This window comes from Pongo pygmaeus, chromosome 5, assembly GCF_028885625.2.
Source record: "Pongo pygmaeus isolate AG05252 chromosome 5, NHGRI_mPonPyg2-v2.0_pri, whole genome shotgun sequence".
NCBI lineage: Eukaryota > Metazoa > Chordata > Mammalia > Primates > Hominidae > Pongo > Pongo pygmaeus.
In genome coordinates, this window is record NC_072378.2 from 7,078,441 (window position 1) to 7,103,033 (window position 24,593).

Genomic DNA, 24,593 nt, shown 5'->3' on the forward strand with positions numbered 1-24,593 from the left:
TTTTTGCCTATAATCCCAGCACTTTGGGAGGCTGAGGCGGGTGGATCACTTGAGGCCAGGAGTTCAAGACCAGCCTGGGCAACATGGCAAAACCCTAAAAACCCAATTTTAGTCTCAACTAAAAATGCAAAAATTAAAAGTTAGCCGGGTGTGGTGGCACACACGCCTGTACTCCCAGCTACCCGGGAGGCTTGAGGCACAAGAGTCGCCTGAACCAGGGAGGCAGAGGTTACAGACTTTCAGCCTTGGTGACAGAAAAAAAAAAAAAAAAGGGAAAGAAAGAAAAAAAGGAAAGAAACCCTCGGGTTTTTCAGAAGCTGGGATGCAGCCCTTATCTTTCATCTCTTCATTGCTATCTCCTTAGACCTGGAGACCTGCCTCTTATTCTTCTGTTTCTGGCTTTACATAGCATTGTCCCTTATCTCCCCCGGGGCTTGGGGGCTGGCCTTTCCCTCCCCCCACAGAGGGACTTCCGCCCTCTCTTAGTCCTCCTGCGTCTCTTGGCTTTGCGTAAATCTTGTGGGAGTGCAAATCCAGAAATTCAGCAGCCTCCACCAACAACCAGACCCAGCCTTTCTGTCACATTTCACCTACAGGAGTCAACTTTAGGGTGCTACTAGTCTTTCTTTTTTTTTTTTTTTTTTTTTTCCTGAGGCATTGTTGATGGAGGTAAGGGGTGTCTTAAAGTTTCTTCTAATAACTCTTTTGTACTTTTCCACTATTCAAGCTCTGTGACTCCCTCAGGCCTAATAGAACCCAAAACAAACAGCCTAGTGAACTCTGGCTTTATATTGCAAGACATTCTCAATATTCAAATCATTTACACCCAAGGGCAAGAGGATGGAAGTTTCAAGGTCAAGTCTCTCAGCCTAGCCCTCTTTCTCTAAAACCATCCTCTCTCCTCCTTGCTGTCCTGTGTGCTTCCAGGACGCTACCCGGTGGACCTTTTTTTAAGGTGTCTTTTTAAAATGAAGGGAAATAAAATAAAATGAAATGAAGGGGAGGCAGCAGGTCTAAATTTTAATGGAAGTCTTAGCTACAGGCTAGAAAATTTTAATTCTAGACACTTGTTTAGACTCTGAAGTGTGTTTGTATTTATTTATTTTTTTGAAACACACTCTCACTCTGTCGTCCAGGCTGGAGTGCAGAGGTGCAATCTCAGCTCACTGCAACCTTCACCTTCCGGGTTCAAGTGATTCTCCTGCCTCAGTCTCCCAAGTAGCTGGGATTACAGGTGTGCGCCATGATGTTCACCTAATTTTTGTATTTTTAGTAGAGATGGGGTTTTGCCATGTTGGCCAGGCTGGTCACGAACTCCTGACCTCAGGTGATCCACCTGCCTCAGCGTCCCTAAGTGCTGGGATTATAGACGTGAGCCACCGCGCCTGGCCTATTTATTTTTTATTTTTTTTAATTTTTGTTATATCTTTTTATTTTGAAGTGTGTTTTTATTAATTATGAGTAAAACTATGGTTCATGCTATTTATTTGGAGATCTTGGCAGTTTCTAGAAAAAAACCAAAGGGCTATTCCTCTTCAGGCTTTGTTCCTAATAAAATTTGTCATTAATTAAAATATGAAAAAAGAACAATAACTGCTTTTTTAAAAAAAAAAAAGCAATATTTAATTTCACCTTAGATGGGTGAAGATAGTCTGAAAAGATGTTTGTGCGTTTCTGAAAACTCCACGGGTATTTTTCATAAAATGGACTTGATTCATAGTTTACAAGAGGGCAGGTCATGTGTCACGCAAAACAGGGATTCTCACCCTGCTGTCCCTGGGTGGGTTTCTAGGGTCCCTGACCCTCCTGGTACTGAATGAAAATGTTGAGTATAGAGTATGTGCATTGTTTCAGTGGGGTGGTGGGGTGTATAATGTCCAGTTTGAGGGTCTCTGCATTCCCTTCTGTGGGACAGGGTCCGTCCCTGTGGGTTAGTCCTGAGGTTCATGGTGACAGCTGTGTGGCACGGATGGGCAGCTTGTCTGTAGATGCTCCAGAAGGAGAAAATATGCCAAGCAGTTGTTTCTACCCCGGTGTTGTCCGTGTGGGGTTTATTTTACCTCTGAGTTTTCTCCCAGTTTTGTGCTCTTCACGTTAGCTGAGGGAGGCTGTGTTGAGAGCCAGAGAATCTGGCCACATGCTGTAGCTCTGGGAAATGCTGCATTCCAGTTTTCTCCCAGCACAGGGCTTTGAAGCCCTTGACACCCCAGAGCAGACTTGCTCAAACTTTTGAAGGGCATGTGTAATTTGAGATGTTTTCTGCATCTTCCCTACAGAAAGGAAAAGGTCTGCATTTGGTCCTATTTGACGTGTGTTACCAACACTTTCTCCTCACACCTGTGAGAGGATGTAATCATCTCTCCTCTACTTTAAGGCATTGTTTAGTTGTATATTTCTTATTATTTATTTTTTGAGACGAGGTCTGTCTCTGTTGCCCAGGCTGGAGTGCAGTGGTGCAATCTCAGCTTACTGAAACCTCTGCCTCCTGGGCTTAAGCCATCCTCCCACCTCAGCTCCAGAGTAGCTGGGACTACAGGCGCATGCCACCACACCCAGCTAATTTTTGTGTTTTTTATAGAGACACGGTTTCACCATGTTGTCTAGGCTGGTCTCGAACTCCTGAGCTAAACGATCTGCCCAGTCTTGGCCTCCCAAAGTGCGGGGATTACAGGCATGAGCCACTGCTAGTTGTATATTTCTTAATTTCTTCAACTGTCTTATTTTTTCCCCCCTCTGTTTCTGATAGCACTAATTGCTGCCTTGCTTTTCTCTTCTTGTTAAACTGGCAGTCTGTAGGTGTCTGCTGTGAACATACCATTAGGATGCACGAAGCTCCCCCCGGAGCCAGTGGTCCGAGCCATTATCACATGGTGCTGCCCTTGACATTATTGGAATGTGCCTGGGGGATAGGGGTGTTCTTGTCTGTTCAAGGCACACTCAGCTCCAAGCTCTTACTTGGATGTTAATGGGACAACTCTGGATGGAACCAGCCTGGCTCCTGGCAGCTTGCTTGTAATTGCAGGCAAGGGATGGGAAATGTTTTCTAGTCCTAATTTGTGACTCCCGGTGATGTTGAGCAGAGGACCATTTCTGGTCTTAATCCTCTTTTAACATCACCTTTTCTTATTTTTGTAGGTTGCTCCAACTGTGTGTTCCAGGAGTGGTGGCTCTGAGGTGTGACCCTGCCCACGTTTGGGCCCAGCCAGGTTCAGCCCCACAATAAGGAGGGCAGCTTGATAACACAAAGAAAACAGGTTAGTGAAACAGTTTTCACTCTCAGTGAGTCACAATAATGTTGAACGTCGAGTCTTCCCATGCCCTCCTCTGCTACCCTCCCTACCTCCCGTTTAATTGTCATGCCCTTTCCAGGTCCTCCTGAGGCTTTGGTGCAAAATCGTGTTGAAATTGTAACTAGACCAGGCATGGTGGCTCACACCTATAATTCCAGCACTTTAGGAGGCTGAGAGGGGCAGATCACTTGAGGCCAGGCATTCAAGACCAGCCTGGCCAACATGGCAAAAACCCATCTCTACTAAAAATAAGAAAAAATTAGCCAGGCGTGGTGGCGCGTGCCTGTAATCCCAGCTACTCAGGAGGCTGAGGCACGAGAATCGCTTGAACCTGGGAGGCAGAGGTTGCAGTGAGCTGAGATAGTGCCACTGCACTACAGCGTGGGCAATAGAGTGAGACTGTCTCACAAGATAAAAAAAGGAGGAAAGAAATTGTAACTATAACTTGTTAGTTCTTGATCTGATGGGCCTGAAATGTGGGATGAGAAAGGGTGCCAAGGGTTTGTCTCAGGAAGCACCACTTTGGACATCTCTTTTTTTTTTTTTTTCTTTTCTCTCCCTCCCTCCCCTCCAAATCCAGACCATGTCTGTTAAAAACTGGAACACCAGGTTCATCTGCTTGGTAATGTTGATCATATCTATGACTTGGGAACTTCTTCTGGGTTCCCAGTGCTGATTCCAGTTGGAAGAGATTATATTAGAATATGACCAGTGATATTTATTTTTAAGAGACAGGGTCTCACTCTGTCGCCCAGGCTGGAATGCAATGGTGTGATCATAGCTCACTGCAGCTTTGAACTCCTGGGCTCCTGTGATCCTCCCACTCAGCCTCCCAAGTATCTGGGACTACAGACACATGCTACCATACCTGGCTTCTTTTTTCTTTTCTTTTCTTTTTCTGTCTTTCTTGATGGAGTCTTGCTCTGTCACCCAGGCTGGAGTGTAATGGGGCTGTCTCGGCTCACTGCAACCTCTGCCTCCTGGGTTCAAGCTATTCTCCTATCTCAGCCTCCTGAGTAGCTGGGATTACAGGCATGTGCCACCACGCCCAGCTAATTTTTGTAGTTTTAGTGGAGACGGGGTTTTGCCATGTTAGCCAGGCTGGTCTCAAACTCCTGACCTTAGGTGGTATGCCTGCCCTGGCCTCCCAAAGTGCTGGGATTACAGGTGTAAGCCACTGTGCCCGGCCCCGGCTGATTTTTATTTTGTATAGATGGGGTCTTGCTGTGTTTTCTAGGCTTGTCTCAAATTCCTGGCCTCGAGCCATCCTCCCACCTCAAGCTTCCAAAGTGCTGGGATTACAGGTGTGAGCCACCACACCTGGCCTTATTTTATAATAATAACATATATTATTACTAATATTGGAGTGATGTCAGGGAGAAGAAATGTTGCAGAAGAAAGAATGAAAAGTCTAGGATTGTAAATATCCAGAAAGAAAAAAATGCTTCGTGAATAGACCATAAAAATGTTAGAAATGGTCTTTTATTCCCTGAGATGAGTATCAGAGGGTTTAGGTTGGTTAGTTTGGGCTGTTGTTCCAAAATTGTCCAGGATGTGGTTATAGGGTAGATAGGACCAACTAATACTGGCCAGCTTGCTCTGGTTAGATGATCATGTAGAAGAGCCCGCATGTTATGGTGGGTTTTTTCTAACGTAGAACAATGAGCTCCATTGTGCCTTGCACCAGCTTCTTCCCCTTCTTCCCTGCTCTCTGGTCCTGAAGGAAGAACTCAGATAGAAGACATAAGAACAAACTGAAGTACAATCTTGTCACAGCCCAAGGGGCTGGTTGTTGGTTGCTTCTGGAACAGATTCTCAGGGATGAGGCCAGTGACTCTTTTCTTTTTTTCAAACAGTGTAGATAGGAGTTCCATTTTATTAATTACGCTTTCAGATTAGAGATGAGTCTCTATTTTTTTAATTGCTATTTACTTAAAATAGGAAAAGGAAGTAAATGTAAGTGATCTTGGTGTCATCAGTGGGTAGTGTCACACTTTATACTTTATCCCCAAGGAAGAAACATGTTTAGCAAATATCTTCCTGTCCAGACAAAATGGCAAACAACAAGGCTTTTCTCCTTTTCAAGTGGAATAAGCTTTTGCAATTTTCAGCCCTTACATTGGTTAACTATACTGACTGTTGCTAGGCTTTCTGTGTTTAAGACACTTAAGTAGTTTGCAAGAATGTATCTTTGATAATATGACTGAAAAGAATTCTTACTGGCAATTTGGCTCTGTTTAGTGAATATATTTTTGTCACTTTGCTTATTATTTCCCTCCTCTCCACTTTCTTCCCTTATTCAATTATAGAATTAGAGTTTTTTTTATAACTTACAATTTTACATTTAGTCTTAAAGGTGTTTAACCTGTTCCCAGACTTGAGCAAACTCTAACTCTACCACATTTTTCTTTCCTTTTTCTACACACACACACACACACACATTTTGTTGTTTGTTTGTTTTTGCTTTTAAAATTTGAGATGGGGTCTTGCTGTTTTGCCTAGGTTGGACTTGAACTCCTGGGCTCAATCAGTCCTTCCGCCTCGGCCTCTGAAGTAGCTGGGAGTAGTCCTCTTTTCTAAATGTAGTAATAGGACAAAAGCAAGATCATCTTCAAAACTCATAGTATAAATTGGTGGAAAGTTTGTAACAATTACAGGAAAGAGAGATTTCTAGTCAGTTATGTTATAATTCTCTGTACATTAAAATTATGAGGGAGATATATGTATTTAAAAGAAGGAGGTGAATTCAGTATTAAAAGTATCCATTTATGAATCAAGTATGTAATTATGTGATTGATTACAAAAATTCTAGGGAATGACAACTCTCTTTTTAGTAGTCCATTAAGAAAAAAGTGTGTGTACACACTCATGTATGCACTTTGTGTCTACATGTTTTTTCCCTATAGAGAAATCGCCCAAAATAAACCTTCAAAGACAGTTAAAAACAGGAAGTTTGAAGCACAGTTGTTTTTTTTTTCTTTAATTTTTAAAAATCTTTTGTAGAGATAGGGTCTTGCTATATTGCCTAGGCTGGTCTCGAACTCCTGGGCTCAAGTTGACCCTCCCACCTTGGCCTCCCAAAGTGCTGAGATTACGGTTGTGAGCAACTGTGCCCAGCATGAAGCACAATTCTTCATAAATTTGAAGGGTCTGCTAGCATGGGGAAACATCACGGAAAGATGAAAAGTGTAGTTTTTTTTTTTTTTTTGGCCGTAGCTTTCCTCTCTTTATGGAGAAAGATATGGGCAAAGAGGCTGGATCCATAGTCTCAAATTGTATGTTTCTGCGGTTAGTCCTTTTACCTACCAGTTGGAAAACCATTTGATTCACATCTTCAAAATGTCTATTAACAAGGAAGGCACATTTTGTCTCTTTACAAGACAAGTACTTTCCCTAAGATTCCCCTTTGCCCTTTTGGTAAGAATTTAGGCTGGTACTGCATGTTTGTAGCTGCTCTGGGTGGTACCATTTCTCATATGCTAGGTCATATCCCCTAAAGTTGGAGGAGGAAGCCATGAGAAATCATATTCTTTCTTGTGTTGTTCCTACACGTTCTCTTTACAGCTGAGATGATGAGCTTGATCTTCAACTGCTGTTGTGGCCTTGTAGAATTTATTAGCACACATTGTGGGATAATAGGATATTAATATCCTAGTGCCTTATGGTAGGGCTTCAGCTCTAGAATATCCTCCTAGATAAAATGAGGGAAGCAGTAGACTTCATACCTACTGACCGGACCTGTAGCCGTACTAGTTCTAGTTGCAAGGAACACACATGGCCTGAAGAAGTAAACTGTGACATGGCCATGGGCCATAGTTTTCCCTTTGTTCATTCTTTTCATGTTGCCAGGTTTCTTTTAGGTCTGTCCTGAGTGTCCAAACTCAGCCTTTAGTGAATGCCTGAACTGTTTTGTCTTTGGTCACTTTTAGGTGAAGGCATGAGATGGGTCAAGTGGAGCCTGAGCATCCTTGCAAGGGACTGAGGCACAGTATGAACGAAAATTTGATGCGTGGGTATAAATATGAGCTTTAGAAAGTAAAATTTTACTGCAGAGTCCTTTTGGCTGTTGGGAGTGTGCGTAACAGGCAGTACTGTAGGGGTTAAGATAAGTTAAGGTTGAGAAACAGCTGCAGAATGTGGTTTTAGAAGAAAGAAAAGCAGACATTGCCTCTCATTTGTGCTCCTTGCATTGTCGTGAATATAGTGGTCTAAGATTATAGCAAATAAATGATTTCAGTTTTTTTCTTCACTAAGTGAAAGGATGTTCACTTTGGACCTTTGCTTCCCTTCCAGTGTCAACGAGTACTACCAAGAGAAGAAGAAAAGAGGTCAACACAGACTCATTTTCTACTCCATGTGAATGATAGCTACAGCAGGGGGAAGTTTCATAGTCTATCAGTTGGGTCAGAAAATGGAGGTAATCAGCAGTGTGGCGGGAGGGTTCTTCTTTCCATTTTTTAGGGTATGTTACCTGCTTTTTACATATTTTTTAAGAAACAGGCTTTTATATGTCAATTTGAAATTTGTTTGTAACTCTGATAGCGTTGGCTTCTCAATTCTCTTATAAAATTCAGGCTCCCCATCAGAATCACTATATTGCAGCAGTGGAGTTAAATGAAACCTGATGTTTCTCATCACTAGTTTTAGGTCTGGAACGTTTGTGTAGTAGTGAATGAGCCTAGATTCTTAGGAGGGTGCTGCAGGGCGGCAGCTTTCTGGGCTTTGTCATTGTTGGCTTGGCCTTTCCCACTCTGCCTAACCCAGATTAGGAAAGGTAAAGAAACCTGCCCCTCATGAGTTTGAGTCCTGTTGGCAGTGCACACTCAGAAAGGAGGCAAGGTTACTTCGTCCTTGGTATGCCAAGACTTGGTTTAAATGAAAGCTTCCGTCACTCTGGGCATGAATGTGGCCTTTAACTGGAGAAAGACAGTGTTGGATGTTTTTGACCTGAATTACAATCAGAGTAGCCATGGCCAGCGCTCCCTGGCAATGACAGAAGCCTAAACTTCCCCATGATCACATCAGCAATTTCCAATTTTCAGTTTTATAGCAGAGGCTTCTTAGAAGCTTAAACCCCTGTCCCAATGACGTCGCGTTCGCCCGTTGGCTTGGAAGGTTCAGACCTATCTTCCATCAACACCATGATGTCGGCGGTCATGAGTGTAGGGAAGGTCACAGAGAATGGCGGGAGCCCCCAGGGGATCAAGTCCCCCTCGAAGCCTCCAGGACCAAATCGGATTGGCAGAAGGAACCAGGTAAGTGTTCACACCTAGTGGTGACCTCTGGTGGGTTCAATCCTTGAGAACATTGGGAGACGTTTCCCAGTTTCCTATGATAAAACCTTGGAAGAATTGGGAATAAAACAGACATACCCAGAGGCCTTAATCATTTTTCAAGAGCAAAATGTTCCTGGCTTATGTTAGTTTCCTTTCAGGGAGAAAGTTTTCTTTGCTATGGTGTCGATGTTGGTGGAAGTGCCCTTATTTTTGGCCCCACCATTGGATTTTAACTCAAGCTTTCTTCACGTGATGGCCATGGCAGGGAACATGACTGATTTCTCTTCTGTGATGTGGTTTGTTTCCTCATTCACACAGCTGGCTATTTTTAAGTGTCTTCAGATTAGGTAGCAAATAAGTATTGCCTGTGCTAGGGCTGCTGTTCAGCTTTCTATCCTTGAAAAAGCACAGAATTTGGTTTCAGATAGTTCCAGTTAAGATGCTGTTTAGTCGTCTTGAATTTTCATTGGGCATCAGATCAGAACAGGGTAAAGTAAATAGGTGGAATTGAGAAGGGTTAATGCTGTTACAAAAGTTAATGTCTTCTCTATTGGGAAATAAATGAATCTTCAATGTAAGATGGGACATTTCCTTGAAAAGTTGTTGCTGTCTTGGCAACATACTGTTGAACCAGAAGGTAGGTGGAGGAAGGAGGCAGAGAGTGAATACTTCTCATTTCAACTCTGGATCCATGTAATACGAATTGACTTCCTCGTGTTTAAAGTTTGGTTTAACTGATTTAATGAAGCTATACTAAATCCTTGGAGAGAAGGTGGTTTTGCGTTTGTCTAGGAACCAGCAATGGATGAGAAAGCAAACCTGCTGGGCTTTTGTGAACTAATTTTCTTTTTTTATAAATAATCCTACTGTGGCTGTCCTTATACAGAGTTCTCTGAGTGTTAATATGATGGTTTTCTATAAATTCTTAGAAATAGAGCCTTAATTAAGGCTTTTGATACAACTTGCCCTACAAGAAAAGTTGTACCAGCCCCAAACCCTGCCAGCAGTGTGGGGGAGGATGCATTTCTCCACACCTTGCTGAAGGGTGGAGACTTGGCAGAGCTCAGTGATGTTTTAGGGTTGGAACATTGATTCCTTTCTCTCTCTTTTTTTTCCTTTTCTCCTTGTGCCTCTCTTCCTGTGGGTGCCTGAGAAAATACTCAGCCTGTATGACTGTGGCCTGAGTCGAGAAGGAGCGCTAGCTCTGAGAAGAAAAGGTTTATTTCCACTCTCATGTGACTGTCCATCTATCCATCTCTCCATCCATCAACCCATTGGACAATATGTACCCAGTTCCTATATCCAGCTAGCTACTGTACCAGGTGCCAGGCATTTGGGGAAGAATAAGACAGACAAGGTTGTCGTCCTCATCCTTCTGCTCTACCAGGAACAAGTGAAGTGATAGGAAGAGCTTTTCCTCAAATAGCTCTGAGTTGTCCCAAGTCCAGCCTCCAGATCAGAGACCGTGGTTAGGACCCTGGAGCATGCCCACAGCACCTCCCATGTTTGCCTGCTAACTGGAGGCTGCCTCTTCAGGTGTGAGGAGGCAACTGTGCAGGTGCGGCAGGGCCGCCTTTCATCCCCCTCCTTTCTTCTCCAGGGATCTGGTATCCTGAGTTTGCTTTTGAAATGGAGGTCCTGGCCAGAGGTAGCCTGGTAAATACAGTTCTTAATCTAAAAAAACAAAACTCAGTGGGGAGAGACTATGGGGAAGAAGGAAGCATTCGCCTTACCTGTGGACTAGACAGGGAGTGCTGAGAGAGGGAGCCTGGGGAAAGTCCCATTGGTGTGAGCTTAGAGTTCCAGGAGAGATTAGCCACAGCCGGATGCTGACAAGGGTGCCAGATTGTTTCATTATGGAATGGTTAGTTATCACATTAGCTGCTAATTTTATCTTTCAGCTCAGGAGGTGTGCGCCTTCCACCAGCATGGCTGCAATAACTGGATTCAGAATTCTCCATTAGGGCGCTGGGCGTGGTGCATGTCTCTAATCCCTGCTACTTGGGAGGCAGAGGTGGGAGGATTGCTTGAGCCCAGGGGTTCAAGGCCAGCCCGGGCAATATTATGAGACCCCCATGTCCTACAAAAAACAAAAACAAAATTCTCCAGGAGGGCCTCTCTTCCAGTATTACAGTGCTCTCTTTCCTACTCGGTTCATTTTATTATTATTATTTATTATTATTATTATTATTTTAAATAGAGACAGGGTCTCTATTTCTCACCAGAGCGTGCTTGATTCCTAGTTTCATAAACTATATAGCTAATGTATGTAAACTGTCTTAATTGCTGTGATATCTGGCTTTTTTTTTTTTTTTAATTATAAAAAAACTTTTTGTAGAGACGAGGTTTCACTATGTTACCCAGGCTGGTCTCAAACTCCTGGGCTCAAGCCATCCTCCCGCCTCAGCCTCCCAAAGTGCTGGGATTACAGGTGTGAGCCACCATGCTTGACCTGGTTCGTTTTAAAACATTACATCTGGGTCTGTAGACCTCCTCCCATATAACTTGGATTTTGTGGACCTGTATGATGGTCTGCAGCACAGCACTGCCAGCCTCAGAGAAGGTTGGGGTATCAGTTCATGAGTCACCCCAAAGTCAACACAAGTCAGCCCCACCAGCCGCACAGTGTGCCTGCTGTCTATAGCAAGGTGAATGCAAGATGATTTTTAAAAAAAATTTGTCTCCCTGTGGCTGGTCACTTGGAGGCTTTTTTTTTTTTTTTTTTTTAAACATGTATTTACATCCTGTTGGTGACTTTAAAAATTTTATGTATATAAAATTGCCTGTCTACTAATTTGACAACAACACCCTGGAGATGGAACTCATCCCCAACTTTTGGCCTGGCTGTGAGACATCCCTCCTTGTTATATGTTACTTTGTTGCTGTTGCTTTTGTTTCTCCCCACACCTGTGCCCTCATGGGGGTCCTTTGCCAGCTCTACTCCTACTGCAGTTGTAGAACTGGGCAGAGAAAGTGTGACACCCCCTCCCCCATTATACCTCAGAAAGAACTAGAAGTATGATAAATGAGTAAGACTGGGAATTTGTTTTTTCCACTGTCTCTAGGGTGTTCATGTTTTGTAGAATCCATATCCTTAATTCTTTTTGAGAGTGAGAAAATGTAGAGCATACCTAGTTCTCAGACCCAATTCCATAGATTAGAAAAAAGTTTTGGCCAGGCATGGTGGCTGATGGCCTATAATCCCAACACTTCGGGAGGCTGAGGTGGGTGGATCACCTGAGGTCGGGAGTTTAAGACCAGCCTGGCCCACATAGCAAAACCCCGTCTCTACTAAAAATACAAAAATTAGCCAGGTGTGGTGGTGCACACCTGTAGTCCCAGCTACTTGGGAGGTTGAGGCAAGAGAATGGCTTGAACCCGGGAGGCGGAGGTTGCAGTGAGCCAAGATCGTGCCACTGTACTCTAGCCTGGGCAACAGAGTGAGACTCCGTTTAAAAAAAAAAAAGTTCCTATTGCTCCGAATGAGACTTGTTTGTCTTCGAAGAGGAGCGAGAGGGAAGGTGGCTGTGAGCTAGACATCATCATGCCTTCATTCCACCCATCTGGTTTATGGCACCATTTGCTTTTATAGTCTTCGGGGTGACTTTTATTTTCATCATCTCTCATAAGCAACCACAAGAGTGTTTCCTTTCTGTGCCTTGGGGTTAATCCTTCTTTTGGTCAGACTTTATATAGAGCATAGTGGCTTAGGGCATGGGCTGTGAGCAGCTGGCCTGGGTTTTAATGCTGTGCCTACCACTTAATAGTTCTTTGACTTGGGGCAGGTTACTTACCTCTGTGTACCCCAGTTTCCTCGTCCAGAAAATGGGATCCATAATAATGCTTGTCTGTTAGTGGTTGTGAAAAAACCCTGATGGTTCTGTATAGAGTTTAGCACATGGTAAGTGCTCAGTAATTGGTGTTATTTGCAAGGAGCAGAAACTCATTCAAATGAATGCAAGTAAAAAGAGGTCTATTGAAAGATGCCCGAGGATAGGAAATGACCCAGAGCCTAGACAGAGCATCCAGCCCTAGGGACGGTGCCCTCCATACCGTTGGGTTAGCATTGACATCTTCCACACTGCTTTCTCCTGGCTTGGGCTTGCCCAGGTGCAAGCCTCCTTGGGTTCAGCCCTACCTCTCCATGAACTTTCAATTCAAGTGCTCATAATCACCCAACTTAGTAACTTAGCCATCCTCAAACCTGGGCACATATCACCATCATCTGGGGAGCTTGTGAGACAAGCAGATTTCTGGGGTTCTACTCCCCCAACCCCAGTCCCCCAATGACTCTGATGTGGCACGTCCAGAATCTGGTTAAATGCATAGAAACCACCCCCGCACCCCCTCCCCCCACCCCGGTGATTCTGCTGATCTTCAGAAATCTCTGAGCATCCCAACTCCAAATTACTGGGAGAGGTATCCAAGCCTATGTCCAGTTAGTTTTGGGTATGGAGACAGGAACCCGTGGTCTTAGGGACTGTGAGGGTGAGGAGTCAATGATGCACACAGCCTGGAACTCTGCATGAATTATTTGGAAAGAGGATCTGTAGCATAGGGTTAGTGAACGACATTGGCTTCTTCTGAAAAAGACAAAACATACTGCTTGACCTGTGCATTCTGAGGGAACATAAAAGGAGCCCCCTCACCAAGTAGTGAGCTGGTTCTTTTGTCACCTTCTGTGGAAGTCTTCAGTTTGGGTTGGCATTCCTATCAAAGTTGTCGTAATAAGGACAGCAATTTTCTCAGTGTGGTGTTTTTGTTGAGTATTTATATGCAGTGTTAAGCAGATGCTTGGCAGTGGGCAGTGGCATGCCCACTGGGTGCACAGCTAGGCACTGAGGGCTTCCCTCTTGGTAGGGTGGGCTCTTCTGATGAGAACCTTGTTATTGCTCATGTGTTCTTGGAGACCCTGAAACCTGTTGCAAAATAGCCCAGGCTGGACTTGGAGAGAAATGTATTCCTTTCTAGCTCTTCCATGAGTCAATGCTTAATTTTTCACCATCACAGATGATTAAGTGGTGTCTGTGTAATTAGAATGCTAGTATTTATTGAGTACTTACTATGATCCCAGCACCGTTCTAGTGCTTGGCATGTGTTAATTTAACCTGCATCACAGCATGGTGTGGTAGGTGGTACTGTTTTTCCCATCTTTCAAATGAGGAAACTGAGGCAGACAGGGCAGTGACTTGCACAAGCTTATACCTGGGCAAGTTCTGGAGCCCATGCTCTCAGCTACATAGACACAAGTGCTTATTACACTGATTACAGAAAGAAAAGGCTCTCGTTGACTGTGATTCGAAATTTATCTTCCCTTTTAATCTTTCATTTTAGGAAACGAAAGAGGAGAAGTCTTCCTATAACTGCCCCCTGTGTGAGAAGATTTGCACTACCCAGCACCAGCTGACCATGCACATTCGCCAGGTAGACTCCCACTATTTTATTTGATTTTATTGTATTTTTTTTAGTCAAGTGCAGTAGTGAGAAGAGGGGGAAGAGTAGAACAAGGAGTTAAACACTCACTGTGAGCAATCAGTTGAGATAACTCACTACCTTCGGATCAGCCTATTTTTGATTTAAATTATTTTTCCTTAAGCAGAGGGCAGGGTAATTGGATTTTAATGGATGAGTTGTAGCTGTGCCTAATTTAAATTTAGTTTTTAAAATAATTTTGGGAGGTGGTTATGAAATGACTTTTGTATATGCATATTCCTGTGACAAAGTCTTAGGTCAACACAAAATTCCCTTTTGGCTGGGTGCAGTGGCTCACGCCTGTAATCACAACACTTTGGGAGGCCAAGATAGGCAGTCATCACTTGAGATCAGGAGTTGGAGACCAGCCTGGCCAACATGGTCCAGACCAGCCTGGCCAACCCATCTCTACCAAAAATGCAAAAATTAGCCGGGCATGGTGGCATGTACCTGTAATCCCAGTTACTTGGGAGGCTGAGGCAGGAGAATCACTTGAACCCTGGAGCAGAGGTTGCAGTGACCCAAGATTGCGCCACTGCACTCCAGCCTGGGTGACAGACCGGGACTCTGTCTCTAAATAAATAAATACAATAAAATAGAATCGCTCCCCTCCCCCCCGACTTTTGTGTGTGTGTGTGTGTGTGTGTGAGACGGAGTCTCGTTCTGTCATCCAGGCTGGAGTGCAGTGGCGCGATCTCAGCTCACTGCAACCTCTGCCTCTTGAGTTCAAATGATTCTCCTGCCTTAGTTTCCCAAGTAGCTGGGATTACAGGCGCCCGCCACCATGCCCAGCCAATTTTTTTATATTTTTAGTAGAGATGGGGTTTCAGCACGTTTATATTAGTATAAACGTACATAACACAGAAGGAAATCTACTCAGCTTGGGGTCTTTTTTTGCTTTTCTCCTTTATTATGAGATTTACCCTTCTTCTCCTGCTATGGCCAATTCATGACAAAATATTGATGAGTGTAGAACAGTGAAGGATTGATGACCTAGTAAAATCATGACATAGTACTGAATTAACATCAAGTCACTAAAGTAACTCGGGTTTGAATAGAAATGTTCCTTTTTACCGTCTTTCAGAGGCCAGAACTCTGCCCTGTGCAGGTTTCAGTTCTCCTTCTCTCACGGCAGGCCTGAGTCACCAAATCTGAAGAAGGGGCGTTGACTCCTTTAATGGAAGGACATGTTTCCTTCACTGTTGAGAGTCCTTCGGCTCATAGGAGTTAATATATGTGGTCATTGAATCTGTATGTGGTTCAAAGAAAGACCTGGGAAGGCTTTACTTCTTTCTGAGCCTTTCAGTAGAAGTAGTTTTCAAAACAATGTGGGAATGGGGGAATATCATACAAATTATTTATTTGCCTGTTTTCCTGATACATTTTACCCCTTCAGAAAGATATTTAAAATGAAAGAGAAACACATAGCCAACAAAGTTCATTGGTTTAATAAAGCTCTGGATCTGCATTTCCTAAGAGCTGAGCTTTTGATGCACTTTCTTAAGTGACCGCTGTGACATTGCTTTCTGCAGCACAACACAGACACTGGAGGAGCCGACCACTCATGCAGCATCTGCGGGAAGTCACTGAGCTCGGCCAGCTCCCTCGATCGCCACATGCTGGTGCACTCTGGCGAGAGGCCTTACAAGTGCACTGTGTGTGGCCAGTCATTTACCACCAATGGGAACATGCACAGGTGGGTGAGGGCGCCCTTTGTTTGGGGGGTTGGCTGGTACCTGGAGGATGGCAGGCAAGACAGTGGCCTCTGAGCCTTCAGAAGACTTGCCTAAAGGTACAGAGAGTTCTGGAGCTCTGTCCAGTGTATGGAGAAACCAGAGATGCACACTATCTCTGGGGTATTAGAGGTGAAGTACCTTGGCAAGGTCTGTGGCCCTTCAGAGTTCCTCAGGATGAAACACAGAGTCATTTCCCCTCTGCCGATTGGAGTCTGTTGTTTGTTTGGGTGCTAGAAGTGGGCAGATTATCACATGTAAGAGAAGAACTCTCCATGAGTAGCATCCACGTAACCCTGCCGTTTAAAAAATATTTGCATATGCCTACCAGATTCCTGACAGACCTTTTCTTTGCAAAAAACAAAAAGTCTGGGAGCTTTTAATAAATAGTTAAGTGGCCTGGTCCTGAAGCTTCAGGATAAGATACGATAAAATTAAGAAAAAGAAAATCTGATAAACGTCAGGACATTAATTCCTGAGAGAGAAAGATGCTCACTTAAGTGGGAGACAGCAGAGTGATGGACATATTAAAATTGTTTGGGGTGAACCTATGGAAAACAGAGTTTATAGGCCGATCACACATGTTTTGAGGGGTTTACTTTTCCCTTTTCCTGTCCAGTCCTTATTCTGCTTTCTTTTAAAAAAGTTGAGTCACATTTGTTACATGTTTACTTCAAAAGAAAACTTTATATAACTACTATAAAATTGATATGCTAGTTATATTTTGTTATATAAACACTAAAATGAGTTGGGCCAGTTTATTACACGTACACATGGGACATACTGATACAGCGATTAAATTTGATTTGGGAACTAGGCACCTGAATTTCAAGTCTCAACTGCTACTTGTAAATTTTCTATCCTCAAGCAAGTTACTTAACCTCTTTGTACTCCAGTTTCTCATCTTTAAAATGAGATTTTTTTGTTTTATTATTTTCTTTCATGCTATTTTGACCCCCAAAAACAAGATTTTTAATCGTATGTACATCATTGGATAAGGATGAGGATTAGGTGATAGTTCAGCATACAGTTCCTGGCACAAACTAAGCACTCAATGTTTATTATTATTTGCATTTCTAAGTAATGCTGCAATAATTTAAAGCCTGTGTATATCTCAGTCTAAACTCTTAGAAGTGAGGTATGGTATGACTTCATGAAAAGTATGAATATTTTAAGAAATTACAAAGCGTTTTGCTTTTTTATTTTCTCATAAATTTCAGTCCTGATGGGTTATTCTCTTTGCCCCTCATCTCCTCCTGGGAGTGTTTTTGGGTACAAAGGAATTGAATAGTGTCACTATTTTACAATACAATATTTTGCATTTTAGCTTTTTATTTTTTTACCACCATGTTGGCCTGTTGGTATCATTTATTTTTGCCCTCTGTTTAGGTCTGCTTGTTCTACACCCCACACCCCCAAAAAGTCCTTTGTCCTTTACATATTTGCCCTTCTCAGAATCTGGTCCTAGAGGTATTGCCTGTTCCCCCCTTGGGGGTTCCATCACTTTTTCCTACTGAGCCTCTGCTCAGTGGAACTCCCCATGAGCCAGCTACAAGTTGGCAGGGGCAAGTGGGCACATTGGTGAAGAGGCCCCTCCTAGTGGCGTTTTGGCCCTAACCACTGACCGCTGTGATCCTCCATGAGACATCTCTTGATGGTAGGCCCAATCACTCCTGATTTGGAAATTTTCCATTTTGAGATATAATTGAAATAAACACAGCTATAAAAGGCATAGTTATTGTCTTCTACAATAACCTGTGTGGCAGTGTGTTTTTACAAATAATCATTGCTGAAGCTGTGGTGCTCTGGGTGTCATATCTGTATTACATGAACACATGTCTGTATTCACTTTTCATTTGTTTTTTTACATCTTACGGTGTAATTCATACATTATACCATGTAAAGTGTGCACTTCAGTGGGCTTCAGGTTCTTTTGTACTGTTAAATAATAGTTCATTGTAGAAATATGATACCACATTTTACTTATCCCTTGATCAGCTGATGGCCATTTGGGTTGTTTCAACTTTTTGGTTATTATGAACAAAGCTGCTGTTAACATTGTTGTACAACATTTTGTGTGGGCCTATGTTTTTATTTTTCTTAGTAGACACTTAGGAATAGAATTGCTGGGTCATATGGTAAATCCATGTTTAAGTTGAGGAATTGCCAAACTGTTGTTAAAACTTTCAATTTGGGGGTATTGCCATCATAACAATACTAACTCCATCCATGAACATGGGATGTTTTCCCATTTGTTAAGTCTTCCTGAATTTCTTTCAATGTGTCATAGTTTTCAGAGTACAAGCTTTATATCGGTTAAATTTATTTCTAAGTATTTTATTATTTTTGGTACTATTATAAGTAGAGTTGTTTTCTAATTTAATTTTTCAATTGTTCATGGCTAGTTAAAATTTATATATTGATTTTGTTCCCTCCAACCTTACCTCATTTATTCATTCTAGTAGTTACTTAGTGGATTCCTTATTCTATATCATGTCTGTATTCATTTTCTCGCCTACTTTTCCTAGCTAAAACCTGCAAAACAATGTCAAAGAGAAATGAAGAGAATGAACATTCTTTTTTTGTTTGTGATCTTAAGGAGAAGGCATTCAGTCTTTCCCCATTAAATATGATGTTAGTTGTGGGTTTTTTGAATAAATGTTCCTTACCAGTTTGAGAAAGTTTCTTTCTTTTCCTAGTTTTTTGAGTGTTTTTATCATGAAAAGGTATTGGATTTTATCAGATGATTTTTTTTGCATCTATGGTTGGGTTGTTTTTGTCCTTTATTCTTTTGTTGTTGTTGTTATTGTTGTTCGTTTGTTTTTTTGAGATAGAGTCTCATTCTATCGCTCAGGTCAGAGTACAGTGGCGCGATCTCGGCTCACTGCAACCTGCGCCTCCGGGATTCAAGCGATTCTCCTGCCTCAGCCTCTTGGGTAGCTGGGACTACAGGCGGCACCACTACGCCTGGCTAATTTTTGTATTTTTAGTAGAGATGGGGTTTTGCTATGTTGGCCAGGCTGGTCTCGAACTCCCGACCTCAAGTAATCCTCCCGCCTCAGCCTCCCAAAGTTCTGGGATTACAGGTCAGAGCCACTGCGCCTGGCCCCGGATTTTGTTTCTTCTTGAGTCAGTTTCAACAGTTTGTGTCTTTCTAGGAATTTTGGACATTTCATGAAGTGATATAATTGTTTGGCATACAGTAACTCATCCTTTTGTAATCCTTTTTATTCTGTAAAGTCAGTAATAATTTCCTTTCTTTCATTCCTAACTATAATAATTTGAATCTCCTTTTTTTCTCTTAGTCAATCTAGCTAAACATTTGTAAATTTTATTGATCTTTTCAAAGAACCAACTTTTGTTTTCATTGATTTCCCTCTATTCTGTTCTCTATTTCATTCAATTACTGTTCTAAACATTATTGTTTCCCAGTTTCTGCTTTCTTTAGGTTTAGTTTGACCTTTTTCCAGTGTTACAGCAAAGTATAAGGCTGAATTATTGCTTGAGAACTTTTTAAATACAGGCTTTTATAGCTATACATTTTCCTATAAGCATTGCTTAAGTTGTTTCCCATAAGTTTTTGTATGTTGTGTTTTCTTTTTCATTCATCTCAGCATATTTTCTAATTTCCCTTGTGATTTCTTCTTTGACTCATTGGTTATTTAGAAATGTGGTCTTCAGTGTTCACAAATTTGTGACTTCTCAAATTTCTTACTAATTTGTAGTTTCATTCCATTATGGTCAGGGAAATTCGTTCCATTAATTTGTTACTGATTTCTAGTTTCGTTCCATTATAGTTGGAGAACATACTTTGCGTGATTTCAAACTTTGTAAATGTACTGAGACTTGTTTTATCACCTAGCATATGGTTTATCCTGGAGAATGTTCCATCTGTTTGAGAAGAATGTGTATTCTGCTGTTGTTGGGTGGAGTGTTCTGTAGATGTGCTGTTGGGTCTAGTAGGTTTATAGCATTGTTCAAGTCTTCCATTTCCTTATTGATCTCCATTTATTTTTATGTACTCTGCCTTGTAAGGGCTGTATAATTATTATCCCATTTTGCAAATGAGGAAAGGACTGAAGTAATAGACAGTGCTAAGATTTGAATAAAGGATATCTGGCTTCAGAGGCCATGCTTTTAACTACCACAGATTGAGTACCCCGTATCCAAAATGCTTGGGACCAGAAGTGTTTGGGATTTTGATTTGTTGTTTTTTTTTGTTTTGTTTTGTTTTGTTGGAATATTTGCACATACATAATGAGGTATCCTGAGGATGGGACACAGATGCAAGTCTACACACAAAATTTATATATGTTTCATATACACCTTATACACGTAGCCTGAACGTAATTGTATGCAATATTTTTGATAACTTTGTGCATGAAACAAAATTTTGTCTGGGACCCATCACATGAAGTAAGGTGGAATTTTCACTTGTTGCATCATGTCCGCACTCAAAAAGTTTTAAATATTGGAACATTTCATATTTCAGATTTTCTGATTGGGACTGTATATGAGAAATGATGTAGCTTTTGTGTCACTTTGCATATTAGAAAAAAAGCACTCTTTCACTCTTTTCCTCATTCTCAACACAATTCTGTGCTGTTATAGAACGTTATTTTCAATGTTAAACTATTTCTGTCATCCCAGTAGCATATTCTATGTATAGTGAGCATGGGATAGTTTTGGGGGCAACCATTTTGACTGAATTTTGTTACTCTGTGTTGTTTGGGTTTACTTGGATAGTCTTAGAAATTATTTTGAATTTTTTATAGCATAGCCCTTGGTACTGTTCTAAGATACAGTTCTCATTTGTGATCATCGTATTTTGGAGTTGTTTATAAATATTTTTTTAAAAGCAGGCATTGGCCAGGCACGGTGGATCACACCTGTAATCTCAGCACTTTGGGAGGTTGAGGCAAGCCGATCACTTGAGGCCAGAAGTTTGAGACCAGCCTGGCCAACATAACGATATCATGTCTCTACTAAAAATACAAAAAATTAGCCAGGTGTGGTGATGTGTGCCTGTAGTCCCAGCTCCTCAGGAGGCTGAAGCACAAGAGTCGCTTGAACCCAGGAGGTGGAAGTTGCAGTGAGCTGAGATCTTGCCACTACACTCCAGCCTGGGCAGCAGAAGAAAAGCAGGCCTTGGTGATACTTGTTTGTGCTAATTTTTGGTTTTCTGGTACTAATTTTCCTTATTTTGAGGCACCTTGATTCAGAGGAGAGGACAAAATTGGGGCTGAGTTCTAATCTTAGTTCTGCAGAACTTTGTGGAAATCTCTTAATTTTTTGACACTTTAACAGAATGGCTTAGTATTACCTCATGTTGAACTTGGGCTCAGATTTAATAATGTTTGTGAAAAGGTTCTGAAGGTTTACAGTGTACTATGGACATGCCCTGGGTAGAGGGAGTTTCTGAGTCTGTATTGTTAGAGCTGAAACCACCATAATGACAATCTAAGGAGGTGTTCCACTACTAGCTGTGTGATCCCAGACAAGTTACTTGGCACCTCTGTGTCCTAATTACTTCATCTGTAAAAGGTAGTAGTATCCATACCTACCGCATGGGAATGTTGTGATGATCAGTAAATAATACATGCAAAGCACTTGGTGTAGTGCTTGTTAAATGGTACATATCAATAATGGTTACTACTCTTTTATTGTTGTATGTGCCAGAGAGAGAAAATATATTGAGTAAACGTTCATATAATGCCAGAAAAATAAATTGAGTAAATTGAGAGTGATTTATTTTAAGTTTGCTTGTTTTACTTTTTGCTACACTTAATCTTTAATTTAAGTAATAATATATTTGAAATATTAGGGATTATCATACTACATTTATTATGTCTTTGCAGAAAGTTGCAAATAATGAGCTAAAAGAACATTTGGGTTTTGGTAAATCACATGAAAATCATTACCATTTCATTTGTTAGCGAAACTGTACTTTTGAAAAAAATTATAAAAATGTGAGAACACTTACAAAAATGTGCCAGAGAGAGTGGAGTTAGATTTATTTGCCCCGGTGGATCTGTTCCAGAATCTGAGACTCTAGTAGTGAGCTGTGATCTCTCCCAAGCACATACCTGTGGGCCTGTGTTACATTAATCAGGGGCCAGAACTGCCCTGGGTTGTGCGTGCAGGAATTAAAAAGAGTAATGCAACCCAGGTCCTGAGAAGTATGAAAGGAAATCAGTCGACTCAGTTGACTTGTGAGAGTTTAGTGCTTAAGATCAAAGTTCTTTTTCTTGTTTCCCTTCCGCTACCACTGCTTCCCAAGGTCTGTTGGCACCTGCTGGGATTGGGTAGTGCACAGGAATTCCCTCATGGGGTCTCCAGAGCCGATGCTAAGCTGAGGGATCAGAGAACCTCTGCCTCAGCTTCCCAGGACACCCACACCCAGGTGCCTCCTTTCCATCTTGTTTGTAACCTGCTTGAGGCCCTCCCTCAACTGTGCCAGTTTTGTCTGACATGGCCCTGTGCTCTGATTTTTGGCTCTTCCCTGAGGGGCACAGATTGGGTGGGGCCTCTGCTGTGGCGTGATTCTCTGTAGCGTGGATTTCTGGAGTTTCGTTTCTCTGAAGGCTTGATTCCACAAGGGTGGTCTGTGCTCTGCTCCTCAAGAGCACAGTTGACGACTACACAGCTTACCCTTCCCCCTCCTTCTGCTCACCCCCTGCTCTGAAGGCTGTCCACACGCACACATGGGATGCACATCTCCGTGTATGTGCACACTCTTCCAGATGAGCCCAGCCCTCCGATGTTGCCTGCTTGAGGCAGATCTGGGCTCCACCCCAAAGTTTGTTTTTTTTTTGTTTTTTGTTTTTTTTTGCTGAAACACTCAGAGGGCCTCACAACACAGACTCTGAGGACTACATCCTTTCAAGTTTCAAGTTACTCTTAGCTGATATTGAGGTGCCTTTATAGAGCAACTCACTCTATTTCCTTTGGCCTGTAGTCATTTTATGAGTATTTGTTAGTTATCTGTATTTATAATGCTACTCAGTCTTTTTGTAGAGTTTGCTGTATCTTAGTTTTATAAGAGGACACAGAATTGTTATATTGGTCAAATAAAGTAAACTTCACAGAATGAAGGTAGCATATTAAATTTTGTGTAGTCATTGACAGTTGCTTTGTAGCACTGATAAAGCCTATAACTTATTATACTTTTTTCTAGTAAATAAATTTACTTGATCTTTTAAAAGTAATTATATTTTGGCAAGTAGGGAGATGAGAGTGATGCTAATTCCAACTTATTTTGAGAAATGTTAGGATAAAGACCTTTTTAATTTATTACTTATATTATTTTAATTTATTTTGAGAAAGGTTAGGGTAAAGACCTTTTTAATTTATTACCATATCTGGTATAGCTTTGTGAGCTGCCACTTCCCTGTATGCAGATTCTCATGTTTTTGAGGTTTGAAAATCCTTTGTCCCAAGCCTTTCTAACCACAGCTCAGTTGCTGAGCAGAAGAGTAGGTTGCCATCAAGTACAAAACATGTATCATGGAAACATCACTGTGGATCCAGCTTTTAACTTCCCAGAACTCTTTATCAGTTGCTCCCACGTTGAAAATTTGGATTGAGTGGTGCTCGTCTTCCAAAACAAACTTGGGAAACTGAGCCGGAGCACGCCTCTGGGAGAGCTCAATGTAGGAAAAAGGGCATTGAGCTTTGCAATTTGCAAAGCTTGTTCCAGAAAGTGCTGAGCTGCAAAGCTGTGAAGAAATGATACTTGAAACAGAGGATTGAAATGTGCCTCATTTGGAATAAAGCCTGTCTCTAAAACTGGTATTTTCCTTTTAAAATTGCCTTGGGAAAATAGGAAATTAATTTTCACTTTGCTCCTTACTTTACAGACTGTAGACTTTTAATTCTAAAGAGTTGTGGAGCATGTCTTACATTTAAGGGCATGCTTAAGACCCTGGCAGGGGCAAGCTTTGATGACTAACTTCACTTATTCTTTGAAGAGTAGGGATGTGTTCTGATTTCAGCTATCATTAAAATGGTGAAGATGGGCCAGTACTTTGGGAGGCCAAGGTGAGTGGATCACTTGAGGACAGGAGTTTGAGAACAGCCTGGCCAACATGGCAAAACCCCATCTCTACTAAAAAAAAAAAAACAAAAATTAGCCAGATTACCGGTAATCCCAGCTACTCAGCAGGTTGAGTTCACTTGAACTCATGAGGCGGAGGCTGCAGTGAGCCGAGATCACGCTGCTGCACTCCAACCTGGGCAACAAAGCGAGACTTTGCCTCCAAAAGAAGGGTGAAGATGAAGAAGGGAAATCCTTGGAACATCATCTAGTTGTTTCGTTGCAGGCTTTTTTCCTGTGGCCATAGGCACAATTTTTTCTATTGCCAAGTATGGGAGACATAGGCCCTGATGATGCCCCTGGACATCAGGATAGGCTTCAGGAACAGAGGCTTATATGTTCCTATTATGCTTGAAGAAAATATTAGCTGCACAGAAATGTGACCTGCTCCATGACAAATGAGACCACGAAGGCTCTGAATTTAGCATACTACTCTCAGATGCTTAGGCTAAGCCAGCCCTTGGCACACAACTGCACTTGGGTATCTGGAACAGGTGGCCAGTATTAAATGAGAGAAGGAGCAGAGGTAGCACAGTGTCTCTGAAAGCAGGGGACAGTCACTTCTTTACCCTCAGTTCCCCGCAAGAGGAAGGGTCCTGTGAACTTCCATCATGGTCGTATCAAGTTTCTGAGGACACCCTGTAGGTCGTTCTGGCGCTTGCTGCTTCTCAAGGGTGGAGGTGACCACTCAAAGGTTCAGTCAGTCCCATCTTAAAATTAATCTCGT

General features: G+C 42.1%; 1 protein-coding gene across 9 annotated transcripts in view; it reads left to right on the plus strand.

The window, feature by feature from the left end:
- Nucleotides 1-24,593, plus strand: part of RREB1 (ras responsive element binding protein 1) — a 147,011-nt gene that overhangs the window by 69,077 nt on the left and 53,341 nt on the right. For 7 of the 9 annotated variants that reach the window (XM_054492774.2, XM_054492780.2, XM_063665787.1 and 4 more), the window contains 5 exons: nucleotides 3,136-3,254; nucleotides 7,584-7,707; nucleotides 8,333-8,545; nucleotides 13,901-13,990; nucleotides 15,571-15,734. In XM_054492774.2, coding sequence (XP_054348749.2) covers nucleotides 8,375-8,545; nucleotides 13,901-13,990; nucleotides 15,571-15,734 — 425 coding nt within the window. In that variant the 5' untranslated portion in view covers nucleotides 3,136-3,254; nucleotides 7,584-7,707; nucleotides 8,333-8,374. Of the gene's footprint in view, nucleotides 1-3,135; nucleotides 3,255-7,583; nucleotides 8,546-13,900; nucleotides 13,991-15,570; nucleotides 15,735-24,593 lie in introns of all 9 variants that reach the window. The other 2 variants (XM_063665788.1, XM_063665791.1) reach the window with 1 other exon arrangement.